General features: G+C 47.3%; 1 protein-coding gene across 1 annotated transcript in view; it reads left to right on the forward strand.

Annotated features, from left to right (window-relative positions):
- JAM3 (junctional adhesion molecule 3) overlaps window positions 1–20,113 on the forward strand; it is a 57,749-nt gene that overhangs the window by 14,515 nt on the left and 23,121 nt on the right. The window contains exon 2 of the mRNA XM_083162901.1: window positions 17,473–17,538. Within this exon, the coding sequence (XP_083019027.1) occupies window positions 17,473–17,538 (66 nt within the window). The remainder of the gene's footprint in view (window positions 1–17,472; window positions 17,539–20,113) is intronic.

Raw genomic sequence — 20,113 nt, forward strand, 5'->3', positions numbered from 1 at the left:
ATAATGGTGCGTTTGGGTGCAGTTAGTAATTGCTGGCGACGGCACTCGCAGGGCAATTGAATATCATGTACTTATTCGTCACCTCAGTACTGTACTTCTCCACCCAGCCCGTCCTGACATCATCTGTAGGCGATGGCCCAGCTGCTGTGCACACCTATCCAGACTCCCCTGCGATTCTGCCCAGCGCCCATGCGGTTGGTACATCTACGCTTGTGTGCAGGCATATTGTGCTCCCCCCTCCGTGCATTACTGGAGTAACCAAAGCATTTTTTTTACCACCGGCACTTATAAAAAATAGTTGTGTATGAAAGTCACTGTGTCTTGGCAGCGCATAGAACCTGCCAGCGGGTCCCTGGTGCAGCCTGTTCAGCGCCTGCTGCCAGTGTTTTATGTATCAGGTGCTTTGAAGACAGATGTATCATTAGCGCTTCTGTATACAAAGACCCTCTGAAGTGGCGTCTGTACTGTATGGTGGGGGCTGCGAGCGGTGTCCTTATATTCACCCCCTGTGCCCGATTCCTGCAAACACAATGTACAGCAGCACTTTGAGACAGCCATAGGGGTATTATCTATCTATAATTGTACAGTGCCCATACACTGTACAATTGCTGGGTGCGATAAGATGCGATAAGATGTGCGCTCCCGTCAAACAGCTGAAAAAGTAAGTGTACTAGATCTCATCTCATTGCATTGCAAAACCCATGCGATGCAGCAATCTAGTCCAAATTGTATACAATAGTTGTACCCTGTATGGGCAGCTTAAGTGGGTGTATGTTGCGCAGCTGACTGTTGTGCTGGGTGGGGTTATGTTGCGTAGCTGCGTGTGGGACCGGGTACGTATGCTATGTCAATGACAATATAGCACATCACCTCTGATTCAGGAACCATAAAACAGGATTTAGAAAGGATTATAGGATTGCTGGGCTGTCTGTCAGATCCTGTCTGATTACAACTGTAGCCTGTCACAGGTCTGGGACTGAGGCATGCAAAACATATGGACGCCTGTAGGGCCTGCTTTCTCAATAGAAACTAAGAGGTTCATTTGGTTGTGGTATAAAAGGTTGACAGTCGCTAGGTCGACACCTAAAAAATGGTCAACATGGAATTGGTGGACACTGGAAAAGTTTGCCACAAGTTTTTTTTTTTTTCCGGGTTTTTGGTGTCTCTCGACATGGATACTGTATAAGAGTACCAGGGTCCCTCGCATGGCTCTTTGTGCACAGGGCACAGGCACTATTTTTAATCTAAGGATTCAGTATGAAATCCCGGCGTTCAAAATCCCGACCGCCGAAATCCCGACAAGGGGGGGCGTGGATCGCTATGCTCGGCACGCTAATTAATTCTCCCTCCAGGGGTGACGTGGACACCCACGGAGGGAGAAAGTGTCGGGATTTCGGCGATCGGGATTCTGAACGCCGGGATCCCGACCGCCGGGATTTAAACTGCATCCCTAATCTAACGCTATGCCCACTTAGATCGTGAAGTAAGAACAGTCTTTAACAAAAAAATCATGAAAAACTGGTGTCGACCATTTCCATGTCAACCTAGGGATTACTCAAACTAATCACTGTCTACCATTAGTGGTCGACCTAGTGACTTGTGACAACGTTATTTCTCGTTGCCCTATACGAGTGCATTTTACTTTATTAAAGTTTGTGCTTTCTTACTTTCATACTAACAGTCTTCTGCTCTGTACTGGCTGCAGTCTGATCCGGCTCCATACTACAGTCCCTACCCAGGGGGAATGTCCCCACCCCGAGCTTCCCTCTACAGTTCCTACCCAGGGGGAATGTCCCCACCCCGAGCTTCCCTCTACAGTTCCTACCCAGGGGGACTGTCCCCACCCGAGCTTCCCTCTACTGTCCCTACCCAGAGGTTCCCTCTACTGTCCCTACCCAGAGGTTCCCTCTTCGGTCCCTACCCAGGGGGACTGCCCCCACTCTGATCTTCCCTCTACTGTCCCTACCCCACTCCAAGCTTCTCTCTACTGCCCCTACCCAGGGAGACCGTCCCCACCCAGAGCTTCCCTCTACTGTCTCTACCCAGGGGGACTGTCCCCACTCCGAGCTTCCCTCTAGTGTCCCTACCAGATCTTCCCTATACTGCCCCTACCCAGGGAGACCGTCCCCACCCCGAGCTTCCCTCTACCGTCCCCACCCAGATCTTCCCTCTACCGTCCCCACCCAGATCTTCCCTCTACTGTCCCTACCAAGGGGGACTGTCCCCACTCCGAGCTTCCCTCTAGTGTCCCTACCAGATCTTCCCTATACTGCCCCTACCCAGGGAGACCGTCCCCACCCTGAGCTTCCCTCTACTGCCCCTACCCAGGGAGATGTCCCCACCCAGAGCTTCCCACTACTGTCTCTACCCAGGGGGACTGTCCCCACCCCGAGCTTCCCACTACTGTCTCTACCCAGGGGTACTGTCCCCACCCAGAGCTTCCCACTACTGTCTCTACCCAGGGAGACCGTCCCCACCCAGAGCTTCCCACTACTGTCTCTACCCAGGGGGACTGTCCCCACCCCGAGCTTCCCACTACTGGCCCTACCCAGGGGGACCGTCCCCACCCAGAGCTTCCCTATACTGTCCCTACCCAGAGCTTCCCTCTACTGTCCCTCCCCAGGGGTACTGTCCCCACTCCGAGCTTCCTTCTACTGTCCCTCGCTTCTGCCCTCTCCTTACTGTGCACAACAAGGATTAATGGGCAGACAGAGATTTATCCTCTTTACATGGCAGGGTCCCTGGTGAAAAGGCCGCACGCCTCACTGATCCCCATTAAGCTCTGGTCACACATTTTCATGACAGTATGAATGAAGGGAAAGAAGTCGGCAGGTGGCTGCTGATCTGCGCGTCGCCTGCTGACGCTGGCCGACACCTCATATAGGATGTTATCTGGGCAAACTGGGCACAAATGGCAGATTTACCCTGCTGATCTGTACTTTTACATCCCACATCATTTCTATTCATGGAATACAGTTATATGTCCCGTCCCTTATTGATGTGATCTGTAATTATGTGTTGTGGTGCATGACCGGAGACCACTCACACTGAAGGTCACTTGTCGTGCATAAAATAACCGCTCTGCGGTGCTCACAGTTTTACATTGGCTTTCTGTCTGTGTTAGGCTGCATTGTGTTGGTTTCTGTTTAGAGTGGCGCACAGCGGTGATGAGATTGGTAGAATGAGGTGACGGTTAAAGATCATTCATTTGGGTGGGTAGGGGGGATCGTGGTGTTTATTCACCCACTACCCATAGCTTGTAACCATCTAGGCTTATTCTGCCACCTGGTGCCTACTCAGTCACTTGGATAACCTGCTGTGCGGCAGAGGTTCGTCCTGGTAATCGGTGCGATCTGAAAGGGCTTACTGGGTCCAACAAACCGGCAGCAACCTGGCATTATGAACCGGTGAACAGGGTATTCTGGTCGAGTGACCCAGTTCCTGTTCACACTGATGGAATAGGCAGTGCTTGGATCAGCATCAGCTCCAAGTGCTGTCTTCGCCCCCGCATGTTGTCCGCGAAACGGCAATATTGGCCAGAGAGCATTTTGCAGTGTGAAAGTGGTATTTGTGTGGATCAGGTAATGAGCAGAGGGTGAGTTGGGACAGTGGTGGATTCAGAGGGGGGTTGCAGCACAGTTCCCTATTCAAATAGGGGAGCCACTCCTACTGCCAGTGAGTCAGTTTGGAATGGCAGTTGGTGGCAGTGGGTATGGCTCCACGGTTTGAATTTTAACTCCCCTCTGGACTCACTACTGAGTTTGGACATACTAGGCTTCAATGAGCAAAGTCCGAAATATGTGTAAGGGTTTGCTTTTATGTGGTGGTTACAGGCTGTGAAGTCTGCATCTGGTCATCACCAGTAGCTGTGATGTCCAATCTACTAGTCTAATAAGGGCGATACTCTCAGCTGAAGGTACCAAAATTATTTACAGATAACAGATGCGCCAAGATGGTCTAGGTAATATAGATTATGTACATTGGGCTAATTTTTTTTCATTACAATATCCCTCAAGCCACATGTTGTCAGGGAGTAACCCGGCCTGCTGCCTCTATAAGCCAATTAAGATTAGTTTTACTTCAAGATTTTTTTTTTTATGTGAATCAGCCTAGATTAATTCTGAATCGTGGCGCCAGGTCTTCCGAAATTGGATTTAAAGTCCATTGACCGTAATCTGTTGGTTGGGATGAATATTAACTGCTTATGGTATAATGCAGGATTGGCTTAATAGAATAAAGCCGTAGTCAGCAAATTGTGTGCTGTGGCCTGCGGAAGCGCAGTGTTAAGTGCCAATGTTGCTGTGAGCGATCTTCAAAATATCCGCTGAAAATGCCAGCGCCGCTCACAGCGAATGTTCTTTTAGTTTAAATAAATACAGCCAAGTCAATTAATTGAAGATTAGTTAAATATTGCACCCAAACTAAGAACAGTCGCTGTGCGCAATGCTGGCGTTTTTAGTAGATATTTTGAGGATCTCACAGCAACGTTGGAACTTAAAGGGTTAAAAAAAAGGTTTGCTTGGAAATTGTCACACCTATTCTGAAACGGGTGTGGATCAGTTGGTCACTAGCAAGTTGTTAGACAGTCATAAGGTCGACAGGGTCATAAGGTCGACATGGGGTTTTTCACAGTTTTTTTGCACAAATGTAGACAGTCAACATGGACACAGGCTAAAGTGCACCACGTCCTCTCGCATGGCTCGCCTTCGCTCTGCACACTATTTTATTCTCCCACCATGCCCTAGTGGATGGCAGGGCATGAAATACCACCTGTCGGCTCAAAAAACAGTGAAAAACCCCATGTCGAACTAATGACCATGTCGACCTAATGACTGTCTAACAACATGCTGGTGTCCCAATGACTGTATCCCTTCTGACACATTCCCTTGGCTCTCAAAGGGTTAATGATATAGTGCGTACACCCCCGATGATATGCACAATAATATCCGTATGTTCCCTGGTCCAGACAAGAGACCAGAAAGGGTGCCTAGTGTAGTCATTAAATTGACTGACTGTGTTATGCTGTTTTAGGCAGATACCGCCCCCCCCCCCCCTTTTTTTTAATAGGCCCCTAAGTGTGTTCAGGTGACAAAATATCTGTTTTTAGATGCAGAAAATGTTCCAAGTCCTAAAACTTGTCACTCAGATCTTTTGTGCAAAACACGTCAGACCCCAAAAATTACCAAATCTGACCACCAAATTCCCGGGTCTCTGCGTGGTGGTCAGGAGCAGGGTCGCGGACCAGGGACTTAGTTGTTTGCACTCAGACTTGCATAAATCCTGGGTGGTTGTGTGATCCTGCCCATAAAATAGAATTCTAGAGTAGGTCTATATACTATTGGTATGCAAATGGCTCCATGACTAGACCCGTTGAGTTTGATGTAGCTGTTACGGGCATACTCTGTATTAAGTATGGCAATAAGGATGTTCACCACATACTGCTTTTGCCATAGCTTCACCCTTTTTTTTTTTTTTCTACTAAAATGCAGGGCACCAGCGTTAGAATATGGTACTTGAGGGGTCATTTAATTTTTTACTGCGCTATTGTGCAGTAGCTCCAGGATGCTGCTGGCAGTGATCTCTCCTAGTGACTGCAGTGATCTGCAGAGATACAGGCCACAATGTGCTAGAGACACCACAGCAGACAGCGACACCCCAGGCAGAAAAGAGGAACTACGTGTTTTTTGAAAGGTTCAGGGTGCTAGAATGAACAATACATAGTCATCACCTAAAATCTTTAAAGATTAATATTTGTTCCACTTGTTGGTGTTCTATGAGTGTCGACAATGTGCGTGTATACCACTGTGGAGAGTTTTTTTTAATTGTCCCATGGGTAATTACTGCAAACTGTATGAAGTTCTGAAGGGTGCAATATTTGATTTAATGAGGAATTATACCCCTTTCACACCCGCCTAAATTCTGAGGTTGGGCCCGGGAACAACCCGCAACTAGCTCTGGTGTGTAAGGTTCCCGCGGGCCAAAATCCCGGGAAAGTTTCCCAGGATTTCAACCCGGGGACCTGGCCTGTGTGAAAGGGGTAGGGGGTATTCACCCAGATTGTTGATCCTCGATTTGCTGTCAGGCCAGGGATCCACACAGGTGGCAGGCGCAGATGACGGGACAGGCGGCGTATATAGATGATGCAGCTCTCCGGCGCCCTCGCTGCAGCCGTAGAGCTGCGTCATCTGCGCCCACCGTCTGTGTGGATCCCTGGCCTGCACCGAGGACAAGCAACCCAGGGTGAGTACTCGCCACCATCTTCCCGCCTCCTCCTCACATGAGAAAATGCAGGGACTTTTCTGGTGTGAAAGGGACCAACCCAGGAATGCCTGGGTCATATTCCCTGGTGGGTCCCTGCATTTACTGGTGTGAAAGGGGTATTAGTTAACACACTTCACACTGAGAACTGTATATGGCAACACGGCCTGGATCAGATCTCTGGGAGATGGGCAATTTTCCATGCAAGTGTGCTTATTTATTACCCCCTGCCCCAATCTATGGTGTATTGGGATATAACGCCCTGACAGCGGAGTTTGTTCTATGACCAGACTAGTAGAGAGCTGCAGGGAAGATATGGGACGCTGGAACCCCCTCCCATCCCCCCACCTGGACGTCTTATCTCTCCTCTGCCTACTGGTACCAGTCATGAGAGGAAATGCACATGATATCAGTTTCCTTACAGGCCTGGACTTACTCTTGCAGCTGTCCTTATTCAGCATCCTGACAGCCCAGCGTTCAGTATCCTGTATAGAATATATAACCGAGCATGACCTCTATTTAGGTGTGAGCCACATCTCTGTGAAGCACTACGTCAGGCGAGCCTAATGTGCAGTGGCAGTAACTGGGATCAGCGTATTTGGCACTTGGTGTCGCCTTACATCATGGCATCAGAATGATTTATTTCGGAAGGATTGCTATCGATCTACACAAAATACTTGGGCATAAAGCAAAAAAGGACAAGTCTACAGGGTTGAATAGAGCTCTTAGATGTAAGAAGAAGAATGATTATAGTACATAGAAGAGTGTTTAGCTTCCCTCTGTCTAGATTGTAAGCTCCTTGGATCAGGATTTTCTTCCCTCCTGTTCTCACAGCACTCTTCATGCATTTCAGTTATAGCTCCCTTATTTGCCTACCATCTATACGCGCATCTCTTCTCACTCACTTCTCTACATCTCAGCTCACATCCAATCAGTCGGGATTGGATCTAGATTGATGGGATTGGGCCCTTGTCGGTCTGGTGTGTACCCTGCATTACTCCCCTATCATCTATGCGCGCATCTCTTCTCACTCGCTTCTCTACAACTCAGCTCTCTTGCTCCCCTACCATCTACACGCGCATCTCTTCTCACTCGCTCCTCTACATCTCGGCTCTCTTGCTCCCCTACCATCTATACCTGCATCTCTTTTCACTCGCTCCTCTACATCTCGGCTCTCTTGCTCCCCTACCATCTATACGCGCATCTCTTCTCACTCGCTTCTCTACATCTCGGCTCTCTTACTCCCCTACCATCTACACGCGCATCTCTTCTCACTCGCTTCTCTACATCTCGGCTCTCTTGCTCCCCTACCATCTATAACTGCATCTCTTCTCACTCGCTTCTCTACATCTCAGCTCTCTTGCTCCCCTACCATCTACACGCGCATCTCTTCTCACTCGCTTCTCTACATCTCAGCTCTCTTGCTCACCTACCATCTATACCTGCATCTCTTCTCACTCGCTTCTCTACATCTCGGCTCTCTTGCTCCCCTACCATCTATACCTGCATCTCTTCTCACTCGCTTCTCTACATCTCGGCTCTCTTGCTCCCCTACCATCTATACCTGCATCTCTTCTCACTCGCTTCTCTACATCTCGGCTCTCTTGCTCCCCTACCATCTATACCTGCATCTCTTCTCACTCGCTTCTCTACATCTCGGCTCTCTTGCTCCCCTACCATCTATACCTGCTTCTCTACATCTCGGCTCTCTTGCTCCCCTACCATCTATACCTGCATCTCTTCTCACTCGCTCCTCTACATCTGGGCTGTATTGTGTACTAAGAATTGTGCTGCTATTTGTTACTTGTGTTTTGAGTTCTTCTGTTGCTGTTATGTTTAGTTCTGTGTACCCCGTATTGTTCTAATGTGTTCTATATGTACGATGCTGCGTACCACTTGAGGCGCCTTTTATAAATAAAAATGTAATAATACGCTGTGAGCCCACTTTAGTCCTCTACACTGATGTCTTAGTCCTACCAAGTCCTGTGGGGACTCTACTTTTCACCAATAGGTTTCACTTCTGGGCTTTAACTGGGGGACATTGTGACTCGTGATCCAGTCTAAGTTTGTTGGAGGAGCGTGATGCCGGCTGATCTCTGATGGTTTTGTCTTGTAAATGAGAAACGTTGGAGATTGTCTGGCATTGCGCACCTCCGGCAATCTCCGACCATATTAGATGAGCCCCATAAACACGTATAAGTCTGCCTGCAGATCAGAAGCACTTGGCCCATCTATTCTGCCCTAACACATGCTCACACTTACTCACTAGGGGTAACTTTTGTCAGGAGCCAACTATCTGGACAGTATATAGCAGGAGGAAATCCACACAAGTAGCGGGTGAATATACAAACTACAGTGTGAGGCCATGGTGGAAATTGAACCCATGAAGTCGGTGTTGTGCGGCAACAATGCTAACCACAACACCGTCCGTGCTGTCATTGTATTTTAGTTTTGCGTTTAAGCCACTTCTGTGGGCAATTGTCCTTCTCTACTGGAACATATATCTTCCTCCGTGTAGGGGATCTGGACTATAGGTCATCATCGACACACACACAAAAAGTCGACGTAGGTTTTTCAAGTGGACTCCGATTGGGATCGGTAAAGTGTCCCGAATTGGGGGGGGTCCATATTGACACCCAAAATAAAAAACTTGCGTGGATTTTTTCATGTTTAACTTTTATTCAATGCTGACCTAGTGAATGTCTAGTGTTTGGCGCTGACCTGACTGTAGACCTAGACACTCTCTATCCTATGATCAATACCCTCTGTGTAGCTGGGCACCCCCTATCTCCTGTAATGGGACACAGGGCCTAATTTGCAGATAGATACAATGTCAATCACTGACGTAGTGGAACGATAATGACTCCATGCCGTACTGCCCACGTGTGGCAAAGGATTTGCTGTGCCGTTTGCATGGTGTATTTCTTTGCAAAGCAAGTTATAGGTAGTTTGGGGGAGGTAACTGGGGTGGGGTCTGCGAATACACTCACAGCCGGAGAGGCGCAGCCATCTTATGCAATACGCTCCGTATGCGATATCTCTTAGATCCAATGGCGTGATTGATCTGTACCCAGCTTATATGAGAGCCAGAGGCGGGCATGTCTGCACGAGAAGGTGGAGTCATTTGCATATGTACTTCATATGAATTCACATTTGACAGCACTTGAATCAGTCGCATATTTTGGTTCCCTTATAGCTGTTGTTCTCGTTGGTCCAGTGGGCATCAATGCCCACCCAGCTGCATTATGCCTCCTCTGTTCTATCTGTTAGATTGTTGGGTACTTGTGAGTTATCTGGGCGCCCGATTTTTTGATTGTATGCCTTAAGTTAAGGCATACAATCAGATGCGATGCGATATCGCATCGCATCGCATGCGACCATCGGATGCGATGACCCGATTTTTCCATAGGAATCAATGTTAAAATGATTCCTATGGAAAAAGGGGTCCTTTTCATACCCCTACTATCCAAGTGGGCATGGAGTTGGATATAAACCTGTGGCGAGCGTAGCGAGCCACCGAGCCCGAAGCGTGGCGAGCGTAGCGAGCCCCGCGAGGGGACGGTATTCTGTGTCCCCTCGCGGGGCTCGCTACGCTCGCCACGCTTCGGGCTCGGTGGCTCGCTACGCTCGCCACAGGTTTATATCCAACTCCATGCCCACTTGGATAGTAGGGGTATGAAAAGAACCCCTTTTTCCCATTGAATTCCATGTTAAAATGGACTCAGTCCATTTTAACATTGATTCCTATGGAAAAATCGGGTCATCGCATCGCATCGCATCCGATGGTCGCATGCGATGCGATGCGATGTGCCCGATCCGACCCGATTTCGAAATCGGGCGCCCAGATAACTCACAAGTACCGATTGTTGTTCCGGCGTGTCCTTCCCTGTCCTAGATAGCGGGGACTAAGGAGTACCTGGTGGTATGACCCCATAATGTTCTGCTTCCCTTGCAGCTGCTGTTCTAGCAGTTTGTTTCCTTGTGGATCAATGGGGATCCCATCTCACAGCAATATTACAGGTCATTAGGTCGACAGTCAAAAGGTCGACGTGGGGGTTTTCACTTTTTTTGAGCCATCATGTGCCGACAGGCGGTATTTCATGCACTACCATCCACTAGGGCATGGCGGTGGCCTAATGGATCATTAGGCCACCAGCATGTTGGCCGACATTCATTAGGTCGACATGGGTTTAAAAAAATAAATAAAATTTGTTCCGGTTGTCTACATTCGGGTCAAAAACAGTGAAAACCCCCATGTCGACCTTGCCCATGTGGACCTAATGCTTGTGTCGACCTATTGACCTTTCAACATGTCGACCGAATGGTGTTGACCCAATGCTTTTTGACCATTATCTTCTAGACCTAATGATTCATACCCGAAATAACACCAGTACAGTACAGTGTATACTATAAATGCACAGATACACTGGCTGTATACAGTACATGAATGGGGTGACTATGTAATCATTTCCTAAATACGCTCCTACTTAATGAATATGCGGAGTTCGGATATATTCCCCATAATTACCCAGTCTGGTAAGTCTTGCTGCATAAATCTGCACAAAGCATGAACACAAACGTACACAATCACACTCTGCGCAGCAGTCCTCGCCCATAATTAGGGGATGATACAGCTGTAGTGGTGGCTGCCGCTATCCGTCACAGACACGTCTACAGCTGCTCTGTATGGGTGCTGTGCTCTGTGCGCCGCTGTACAGGCTGAGTATCCCTTATCCAAAATGCTCAGGACCAGAAGCATTCTGGATTAGTCCGTATTTTGGATTATTTTTCTATTTCAATGAGGTGTCTTGAGGATTGGACACACGTGTGACCACAAAATGCAATTCTGTTGTATAAACACATGAAATATATACACACATGTGCATGAAACAAAGTTTGTGTACTATCTCAGGTACTGAATTTGAATGCTAAGCAATCATTTTCTTGCACATTGTTAGTGCCCGTTACATAGCCTGCCCCCCAGTAGTGCCAGTCACATAGCCTGCCCCCTAGTAGTGCCAGTCACATAGCCTGCCCCCCAGTAGTGCCAGTCACATAGCCTGCCTCCCAGTAGCGCCAGTCACATAGCCTGCTCCCCAGTAGCGCCAGTTACATAGCCTGTCCCCCAATAGCGCCAGTTACATAGCCTGCCCCCCAGTAGTGCCAGTTACATAGCCTGCCCCCCAGTAGTGCCAGTTACATAGCCTGCCCCCCAGTAGCGCCAGTTACATAGCCTGCCCCCCAGTAGCGCCAGTTACATAGCCTGCCCCCCAGTAGTGCCAGTTACATAGCCTGCCCCCCAGTAGCGCCAGTCACATAGCCTGCCCCCCAGTAGTGCCAGTCACATAGCCTGCCCCCCAGTAGTAATTCAAGGAGAATAATCCGGCACTTAGACAAGAGCTGGGTTTCTAAGAAAGCAGCTGCTCAATAGGGGGGTAGTCAGTACCCATGAAAGCAAAAATACACACAATCATGCAAGAAGCACGTGAGCAGCGCTGTTTACATAAATCTATAAATTACCGCAAGTGTTTGGTAGAATAATAAATCTTTACTTATAACCACATGAAATGTACAGATAGTATAAAACACAAATCTAAAAAAATCACATAAAGGAACTAAAATATAAAATCACTTTAACGTCTCAGGAAAAGGATTGGGAATATTGCTGTTGGCCCGTGTGGGAATCAGTCACAAGGTAAGTGCACTTTACCAGTTATTGTGTACCACTGTCAATTGGTGAGCTCCAATCCCCATGTGGTAGTAGTCATCACTAGTTGTACGTAGCTTTGATAAAGCTGCAGTCGGCAGTGAAATGAGTTGCCCTCTTCATGCTCAGGACTCCACACTGTGGACCCCTCAGCCCCCCGTGGACAATTTGGCAAATCTGCTCCAATTACAGTATATCCCCCTTTGTTTCTTCAATTGGCGGACCCCGCATCTTGGACTCCACCAGGGCCCCATCTCATCTAGCCACCTGTGCGATAGGATGCAAGTCTCTGTTTGCGGGTAATCTGCCCTTTCCACCTCCAGCGGCTGCTAACCGCTCTGTACAACTAGTGAGGACTAGTGTGGATTGGAGCTCAGCAATTGACAGTGGTACACAATAACTGGTAAAGTGCACTTACCTTGTGACTTATTCCCACAAGGGCCAACAGCAATATTACCAATCCTTTTCCTGAGACTTTAAAGTGTTTTTATATTTCAGTTCCTTTTATGTGATATTTTTTTTTTAGATTTGTGTTTTATACTATCTGTACATTTCATGTGGTTATAAGTAAAGACTTATTATTCTACCAAACACTTGCGGTAATATATATTTTTAAGTATACAGCGCTGCTCACATGCTTCTTGCGTGATTGTGCGTCCCCAGTAGTGCCAGGTGCATAGCCTGTCCCCAGTAGTGCCAGGTGCATAGCCTGTCCCCAGTAGTGCCAGTTCCGTATTTTTTTTTTTCCCAGGCAGTACTATTACCTATCCCACAGGTTCTCAAAGTCAGTCAGCATGTTTTGCAGGTCTCTTCACAGAATCAAGGGAAATTAGCTCCACCTGTGGATCTTTTAAAATGTGTCAGTCCGTAATGAGTGCACCTGAGCACCTGCCAGGTGCCCTGAAAAACGTGAACACGGTGGGGTCCTGAGGACCACCTATTTATTTATCTACTACTAGTAAGCCAGCTCAAAGCAAAAGCTTCAAAAGCTAGTCTGTTACCTTCTGTGTTTGTTACAGATGTAGTTTCAGAGATGCATGGACACTAGACATGTATATAGATTGATTGTCTGTCTGGTTAGATGACAAGGTGTGTCTATGTTGTAATATTGTAAGATGACATTGGCATGTATTCAATGCCGGTGCGAGCGGCCGGCGAGGGGGTTAAACTGCGAGGATCGCAGAAAACCAGTGATCCTCGCAGTTTAATCCCCGCGCCGGCCGCTCGCACTATGCAACGTTCCGGGGGAATCCTCGCAGTCACAGAACGGCGAGGATTCCCCTAAACTGCGAGAGCCGCGGCTAGTGCAGCAAACTTGCTGTAATTAGCCTCGATTCTCGCGGCTTTTGGAGGCACATACGCCAATTCTCCCTCGCTCAAAAAACGGAGCGAGGGGGAATTTGCGTATGAGGGGGGTCAGTTGAATACTGACAGGGTGAGCGGTGACTGCGAGTAAAAAGTTCTGCTCGCAGTCACCGCTCGCCCACGGCATTGAATTTATGTGTGTGTATTGTAATACAATTGTAATATTGTGAAGGTGCCCATACACGGTGCGATGATCGTTCCCGTTATGGGCTGCATCACAACACAAGCATTTTGCGTGCTATTTGCGAGCGATGCGATCATAGGGCATTACAAAAAGTATGTGCCGTGTATGGGCACCTTTTTAGTTGTATGTATGTATGTATGTTATTTGTGCAAGGAGAAAAGAAGACTTATTTTTTTTTTTTTTTTTGTGTGTGTGCCCCCAAAAAGTCGTCTTCTCCTTGCACAAATAGTCGATCTTTCAGACTCAGGGAGCACCGTCAACCACCTCAAACCAATAGAACTATGCAATAAAAGTTCTGTTGGCTACAAACAAAAATTAGCACCCCAATATGCAGTCTCAGTGGGACAATATAGGGGTGTTTCCTCCAGTGGGCCCCCCCCCCCCAAAAAAGTCTGCTCTCAGACGTGTGTATATTGTAAGATACCAATATATGTGTGTGTGTGTGTGTGTATTGTAATGTTGTTATATGAAAATGTGTGTGTGTATTGTAATATTGTTAGATGATAATGAGTGTGTGTATGTGCGTGCGTGCGTGTGCGCAGTTAGATGACTGGACACTCCCTACCTGGTATCAGAATAATCATACACAGGAAATATCAGACGTCATTCATGACATGACAAAAAAACTAAATAAATGAAATATTTTCATGTTGCAGTAGAAGGGTTCCATGACCCATGCAGGAGGGGTTAGACAGGCGCCCCCTGGTGGGTGTCTTTATGCAGCAAACTCTCCTGGCTAATGTTCGTAGAAGCTCTCGCAGCCTCAGCACTGTGTGTGTGTGTGTGTGTGTGTGTGTGGGGGGGGGGGGGGGGGGGGGGGAGTTTGTATTAATTTTACTACTTTTTCTTCAACTTCACATCTTGGTTCGCTACTAGGACCCTGATTCAATGGCTCTGTCCCTACAGCTTTGTGCGCAGCAGATGTGCTAAAATACGCAAACGCAGGAGGCCTCTTTACTTAAGCCAACCACTGCATCAGACATCTGAGTAATGTAGCCCATACACTTATGAGATATTTCATGCAATCATTCGATTTCGACCGCATGCGTTTGATAAATCAAATGATTATATGCACATTTTAGGGACCAATCAACGTGATACGTGGTCCTGCTGGTCGAATGTCGCGTAGATATTAGGTGCTGCACATAGGGCCGCCCAGTGTTTAAAAAAAAAAAGTGTTTAAAATTCTGTTGCTGTGCTGACCCCCACCGCCCGCTAGCTCTCCTTCACAGCGCTACGCTATGCTGCTGCCCTCTTCATTCACCCGATGTGCCATCGCAGGATGGCATGCGACATTTGGTGCTGAAAGGGAGCACTTTTTGTACAATAAGATGCAATGGAATGCGATGGACATGTCACGTCGCATAGGTGCATGGGTAGCATAACCCCGTTACTCAGGATGTCTGGTTAAATCCTGATGCCAGGGCCAGTTATTCTGCCTCCAAGGAAGCAGCCATTGGCTAAGGCATGCCCAGGAAATGCTGGTATATAAAAACTAGGGAATATACAGTCAGCTGAAGTCATTTACAGGGGCTATGAAATTAGCCCGAAGCCTGCATCTAGCAGGATTTTTTTTGCACCTGCCCCGTTGTGAAAAATCCCTGATAAAATGCTGATTTCCCGCAAAAATCTTGACCATGAACTTATCCCGCATCCTCTGTTTCCACTGAAAATATAAACATTCAAAAACCAGGAAATAATTGAATGTTCAAAATGTTTATGCTGGGTGCATGCAAAGTAATGGGAGTGCTTAGTAGTAGTTATATATCCCCATATCCCAACCTGCATCATACAGTATGTTCTCCAGGAGTAAGTAGGCAAAGGGGACTTGTATAGTAAGTGATGGGTTTCAGCGAAAGGCTCCTACCTGTAACTGGTAATAGCACTGTGGCCAAGCTGTTACAGTAGAGTGAGGGGAACTGTGGCTGTAGGTCTCTAGTAAAGAATGTTACTGGTCCAGGATGATCTAGTATGAGCCACGTAATTATAGCTATCCCAGCAGATACTGTGACCGAGTACAATAAGTAGCTGTACCTTGTAATATACCAACGCGCTGCGCTCGCCACACTTTCTATTCTCAACTCCACACCGACGTGGATAGTGGGGGTATGAAAAGGTCGGAGGACGCGTACCGCCGCCCCTCGCGGGCTTGCTGCGCTCGCCACGCTTCGGGTTGACGTTGATCGTGGGGTGGCGTTAACAATTGGGGGGGCCATTTCACACTTCAGGGTGGCTATTTGGGGTCTGTGGGCCATTAACATTGTTCCCTATGTAAAATCGGGTCAATTGGGCCATTTAACATTGTTCCCTATGTGTAATCGCGTCGGTCGCATCGCATGCGATTTTTTGGCCGCATGCGATGCGACCGACGCGATTTTTTACCTTGCGATGCCTAAGATCAAAATCGTGGGCGCCGTTCTAGGTAAACAGTACCGAAAAATCTGTTGAATTGTCTGTTACATTAGACTCCTCCCATCATTTTGTGCCTCCACAATGCTGCCATGTATGTGCTGTCTGCTGACTACACATGTGATGTGATGACCTTCTGCAGTAAATTGCTGGGGTCCTGTCATTATTTTTGTTGTCTAATGGGGTCCCAGAGCAAAAGAGTTTGAGGACCCCTGATATAGTATATAGGTTATGAATGAGTTCTATTTTCTTGATTATGTATCATTACAAGTGTATTTGTTGGCATAATTGTAACTAGCACATTTTATCGTTGCTCAGAAGAAGAGTTCCCTCCTGGCCACATTCTAGAAGGGATATGAGTGGACAGAGGTGGAGGACAGAGCAAGGTTGGGGTAGTCAGAGGCTGGAGAAGTGATGTGCTTGAATGAAAGCGTGTTATAAGGACATGTGTGAAGGCTAGGTGACTGGAAGGACGTTACTGGGCCAGGTAGTGCATGCTATAGGATAGAATCAGCGTGGGAGAAATCCTGGAGGCAGGACTGGAAATCTAGGGTGAGATTTAATAAGATGAGAGATTCAGAAAGTGAGCGATTTGGGAAGAAATCTCCAGGGTTTTTTTAAAGCGGCAATCATTTACACTGCAAAACCAGTTTGATTTTGCAGTGTAAATGATTGCGGCTTTAAAAAAAACCAGGATTTCTTCCCAAATCTCTCACTTTCTAAAGCTCTCATCCTATTAAATCTCACCCATATAGTCTGGGAAGAGGGGAGGAGAAACTCATTGGTAGAGTGGAGATGTTGCGAGAAGAGTGTTTTCTAGATGAATATTTTCAGTCTTTAGAAGTCATGGAACCAGTTGGGGACAGCAGGTGTGGGGTGACGAGGGATGAAAGTTGAGCAGGCTGCAGTGTTGAGTATGAACTGAAGAAGGGAGAGGCCGAAGAGGAAAAGGTTGCAGTAATATACGTGGGACATGACAAGGACATGAATAGGAGGCTTTGTGGCTTCCATAGTGAGAGGGCATGATTGGCAGAGGTACTGAATGACTTGAGAGACGGTCAGTAGGTAGACATTCACACAGTCAGCAAATCTACAAATTGACACAAAAAAACTCATGTCATTGCTTGTGTCGTCCTTTTGTATGACAATCATTTGGTGTTGATAGAGACCCTGTCGACCCTTTATACCAGGCATGTCCAAACTGTGGCCCCCAACTGTTGTAAAACTACACATCCCAGCATGACTTCCCATAGTTTTAGCACTCCCTAATGGCAAAATTGTAGCAAGGCATGCTGGGACTTGCTACAGCTGGAGGTCCATAGTTTGGACATGCCTGCTTTTATACAATAACCCAGAGGGGAGGGAAGGGGAGATCATTATATTGCTTGTGTGATAGTTTCTAATGTTTGCCAATCCTCTGACAGCCTGCAGCATACACCGTGATTCTCCTTCCCCCTAGTGAAATGGTTTTCAGTGTTGCATCATGTAATTATGCACTGGTAATGTGTCCCTATAACAGAAGCCTAATACATGTGTTCTCTGCCTGCAGGTTGCAGTGTGCTGGCTGTGAAGCTGATTACTGATAATCCAAACCCGGAGGTGAACGAATTTCAGAGTAAGTGTCGGAACCACACACCCCAGAATCAAATTGGTTGCTATGGGCAATATTCCACATTTAATAGAACTCCTCCCATCCTTGTAAATTTACCCCACAGAGATAATGTCTGACATTTAAATTCAGAACTACATTCCCTGTTTCTACGGTGAGGAGTAGTCGTCCTCTCTTAAAAGACAATGGGCATGATGTTCTAGTAATAAGCACCATAGCAGGTGCCCTACACTCACCACGCGGAGATTAGCACCCTGCCACAAACGCAAAACGTCTGGAGGGAGATGCCCCCGGGTCACAGCCACAGGTATAGGAGGAACTCCACCGACCCTCCTTGTCTGCAATAGGGGGTATTGTAGCCTGTACAGGAGAGATATGCCTCTCTGCCGGCTCCTGCATTCATACTAATCACATATGCACTAACATATGCGTTTTGTAACGCCAAGGATAGCTCTTGCGATAAGAGCTGTCCTTTGCAATGGGGGCACCGTCTCTGGCCTTCCGGATCTGAGACCCGGGAGTCTCTCTGCACATCTGCAGAATGACAGTGGGGGCATGCTGAGAGGGATCCATGATGATACCCTCTGCAGCGCTGCCTTGGCGTGTGAGCTTTAGGGCATCCCCCCCCCAATATTTCTTCTCCCAAACTGTAATTTAGCAGCAGACTTGTACACTTCTCACTGCGGAGATATATTTAGGATCTATGTAACATAGTAATTTAGGTTTGAAAAAAGACATTCGTCCATCGAGTCAAACCTATCTGACTTGTAACTACTGACTTAAGTAAGTCATATCTATAGGATTCCCATAGTTGCCAAAAATGCATACAGTTTTGATTTAAATTAATTAACAGTAGTTGTAATCACCCCACCGGCAATGAGTTCCAGAATGTTACTGCTCTAATGGTGAAGAATCATCTTCTTAATTCAGTACGGAATTTATTTTCTTGAGCCTCAGAACGTGTCCTAAGTATAGGCCTGTTAGTGAACAAATCATTCCCAGTTCCGTATGATTCCAAATCCTGTATTTGAACATACTAATCATATCACCTCTCAACCTCTGTTTCTCCATTGAAAACATATTCAGCCTGGTTAACCTATCTTTGTATTCTAGTGATTCAAGACCTTTTACTAGCCTAGTCACCCTTCTCTGTACCTGTTCCAATTCATTTATGTCCTTTTTAAGGTTCATAACGTTTTTTTGGTTGGAATCCGCACTGATAACTCTACTAAGACGTTTGATAAATGTTGTCAATTTTGAAAGTGGAGTTATAATTAAATCGTAACCAGTTTCTAAAGTATTTTTAGTTGAGAGAGCCTCAATTCTATATTTACAAAGCTGGTGGTGCTCCCCAGAGTCAGAAATACATATAATTATAAAGAACAAAAAGAAGACACATGTTTGGGGGCAGTCATTAAGAATATGTACCTGTTAATTGCACAAGTATATTAGGAGAGATTTTATGTCAGAATAACTTTTACTCTTCAAATGTTAATATAAATGGTAAGTATTACATAGAAAGAAATTTGTTAAAAATGCACAGTAAATGTGTGTCTAACCCTTAATTGTAAACAAGTGTCAACTTATAATAAGGTCCCTTAATTGGACAATTATATAGATAATTAAATTATCTCAAAATCTTGACACTTGTAAAGAACACAAACAGAAAACCACCATGTAGTTAAATGCAAGAGTAAAGGCCCCCATACACTATGCGATTTTGGTCCGATTTCATCCGATTTCGGCACTTGGTGCCGATAATCGGATGAAATCGGCCCAAAATCGTATGTGTGTGATATCTGATCCGATCCGATGCGCGGTCCCGTGCGCATCGGACCGGATCAGGGAGGTCGGACGGTCTGTACATACGATCACGTCCGACCTCCCTGTATGCATATGCCTGCCACCTGACAGGCATATGCATGCAGACACCGGGCGGGCAGCGGGTCACTGAGCACCGGCTGACTGGCCGGGCGGTGGTGCGTGCGGGCAGCGGCCAGCGGTGGTGGGGGCGGGCGGCGGGTGCGGTGAGCGCTGCTGAACTGGCCGGGCAGTGTACTTACTAACATAGCAGCAGCGGGGACGGGCAGCGCAGTGGCGGCTATTATATTTTGAAAATACTTGTCAAATGACCGGCCGCTCTCTGATTGGCTGAGAGCTCTCCGGCCAATCAGAGAGCGGCCGGTCATTTGACAAGTATTTTCAAAATCTAATAGCCGCCACTGCGCTGCCCGTCCCCGCTGCTGCTATGTAAGTACACTGCCCAGCCAGGTCAGCAGCGATCACCGCACCCGCCCCCACCACCGCTGGCCGCCCCCACCACCGCTGGCCGCCCCCCCCCCCAACACCACTGGCCGATTTATCCCATGTAAAAAATGGCACATCAAGTGCCAAATTGTATGTGAGCCTCCCGGGGAGCTGCCGGGCGGCTCGCAGGTAAATTGGGTCCAACTTGTCCCTAGGACAAGTCGGCCTAATGTATGGGGGCCTTAACTTTTTAAGGTGTGGTGCCCAGAACTGCACCAATGCTTTGTAAAGAGGCACTATCACATTGGCATCCCTTGAATCCATGCCCCTTTTA

This window comes from Crinia signifera, chromosome 19 (assembly GCF_055691185.1).
Source record: "Crinia signifera chromosome 19, ASM5569118v1, whole genome shotgun sequence".
In the NCBI taxonomy this organism is placed as follows: domain Eukaryota; kingdom Metazoa; phylum Chordata; class Amphibia; order Anura; family Myobatrachidae; genus Crinia; species Crinia signifera.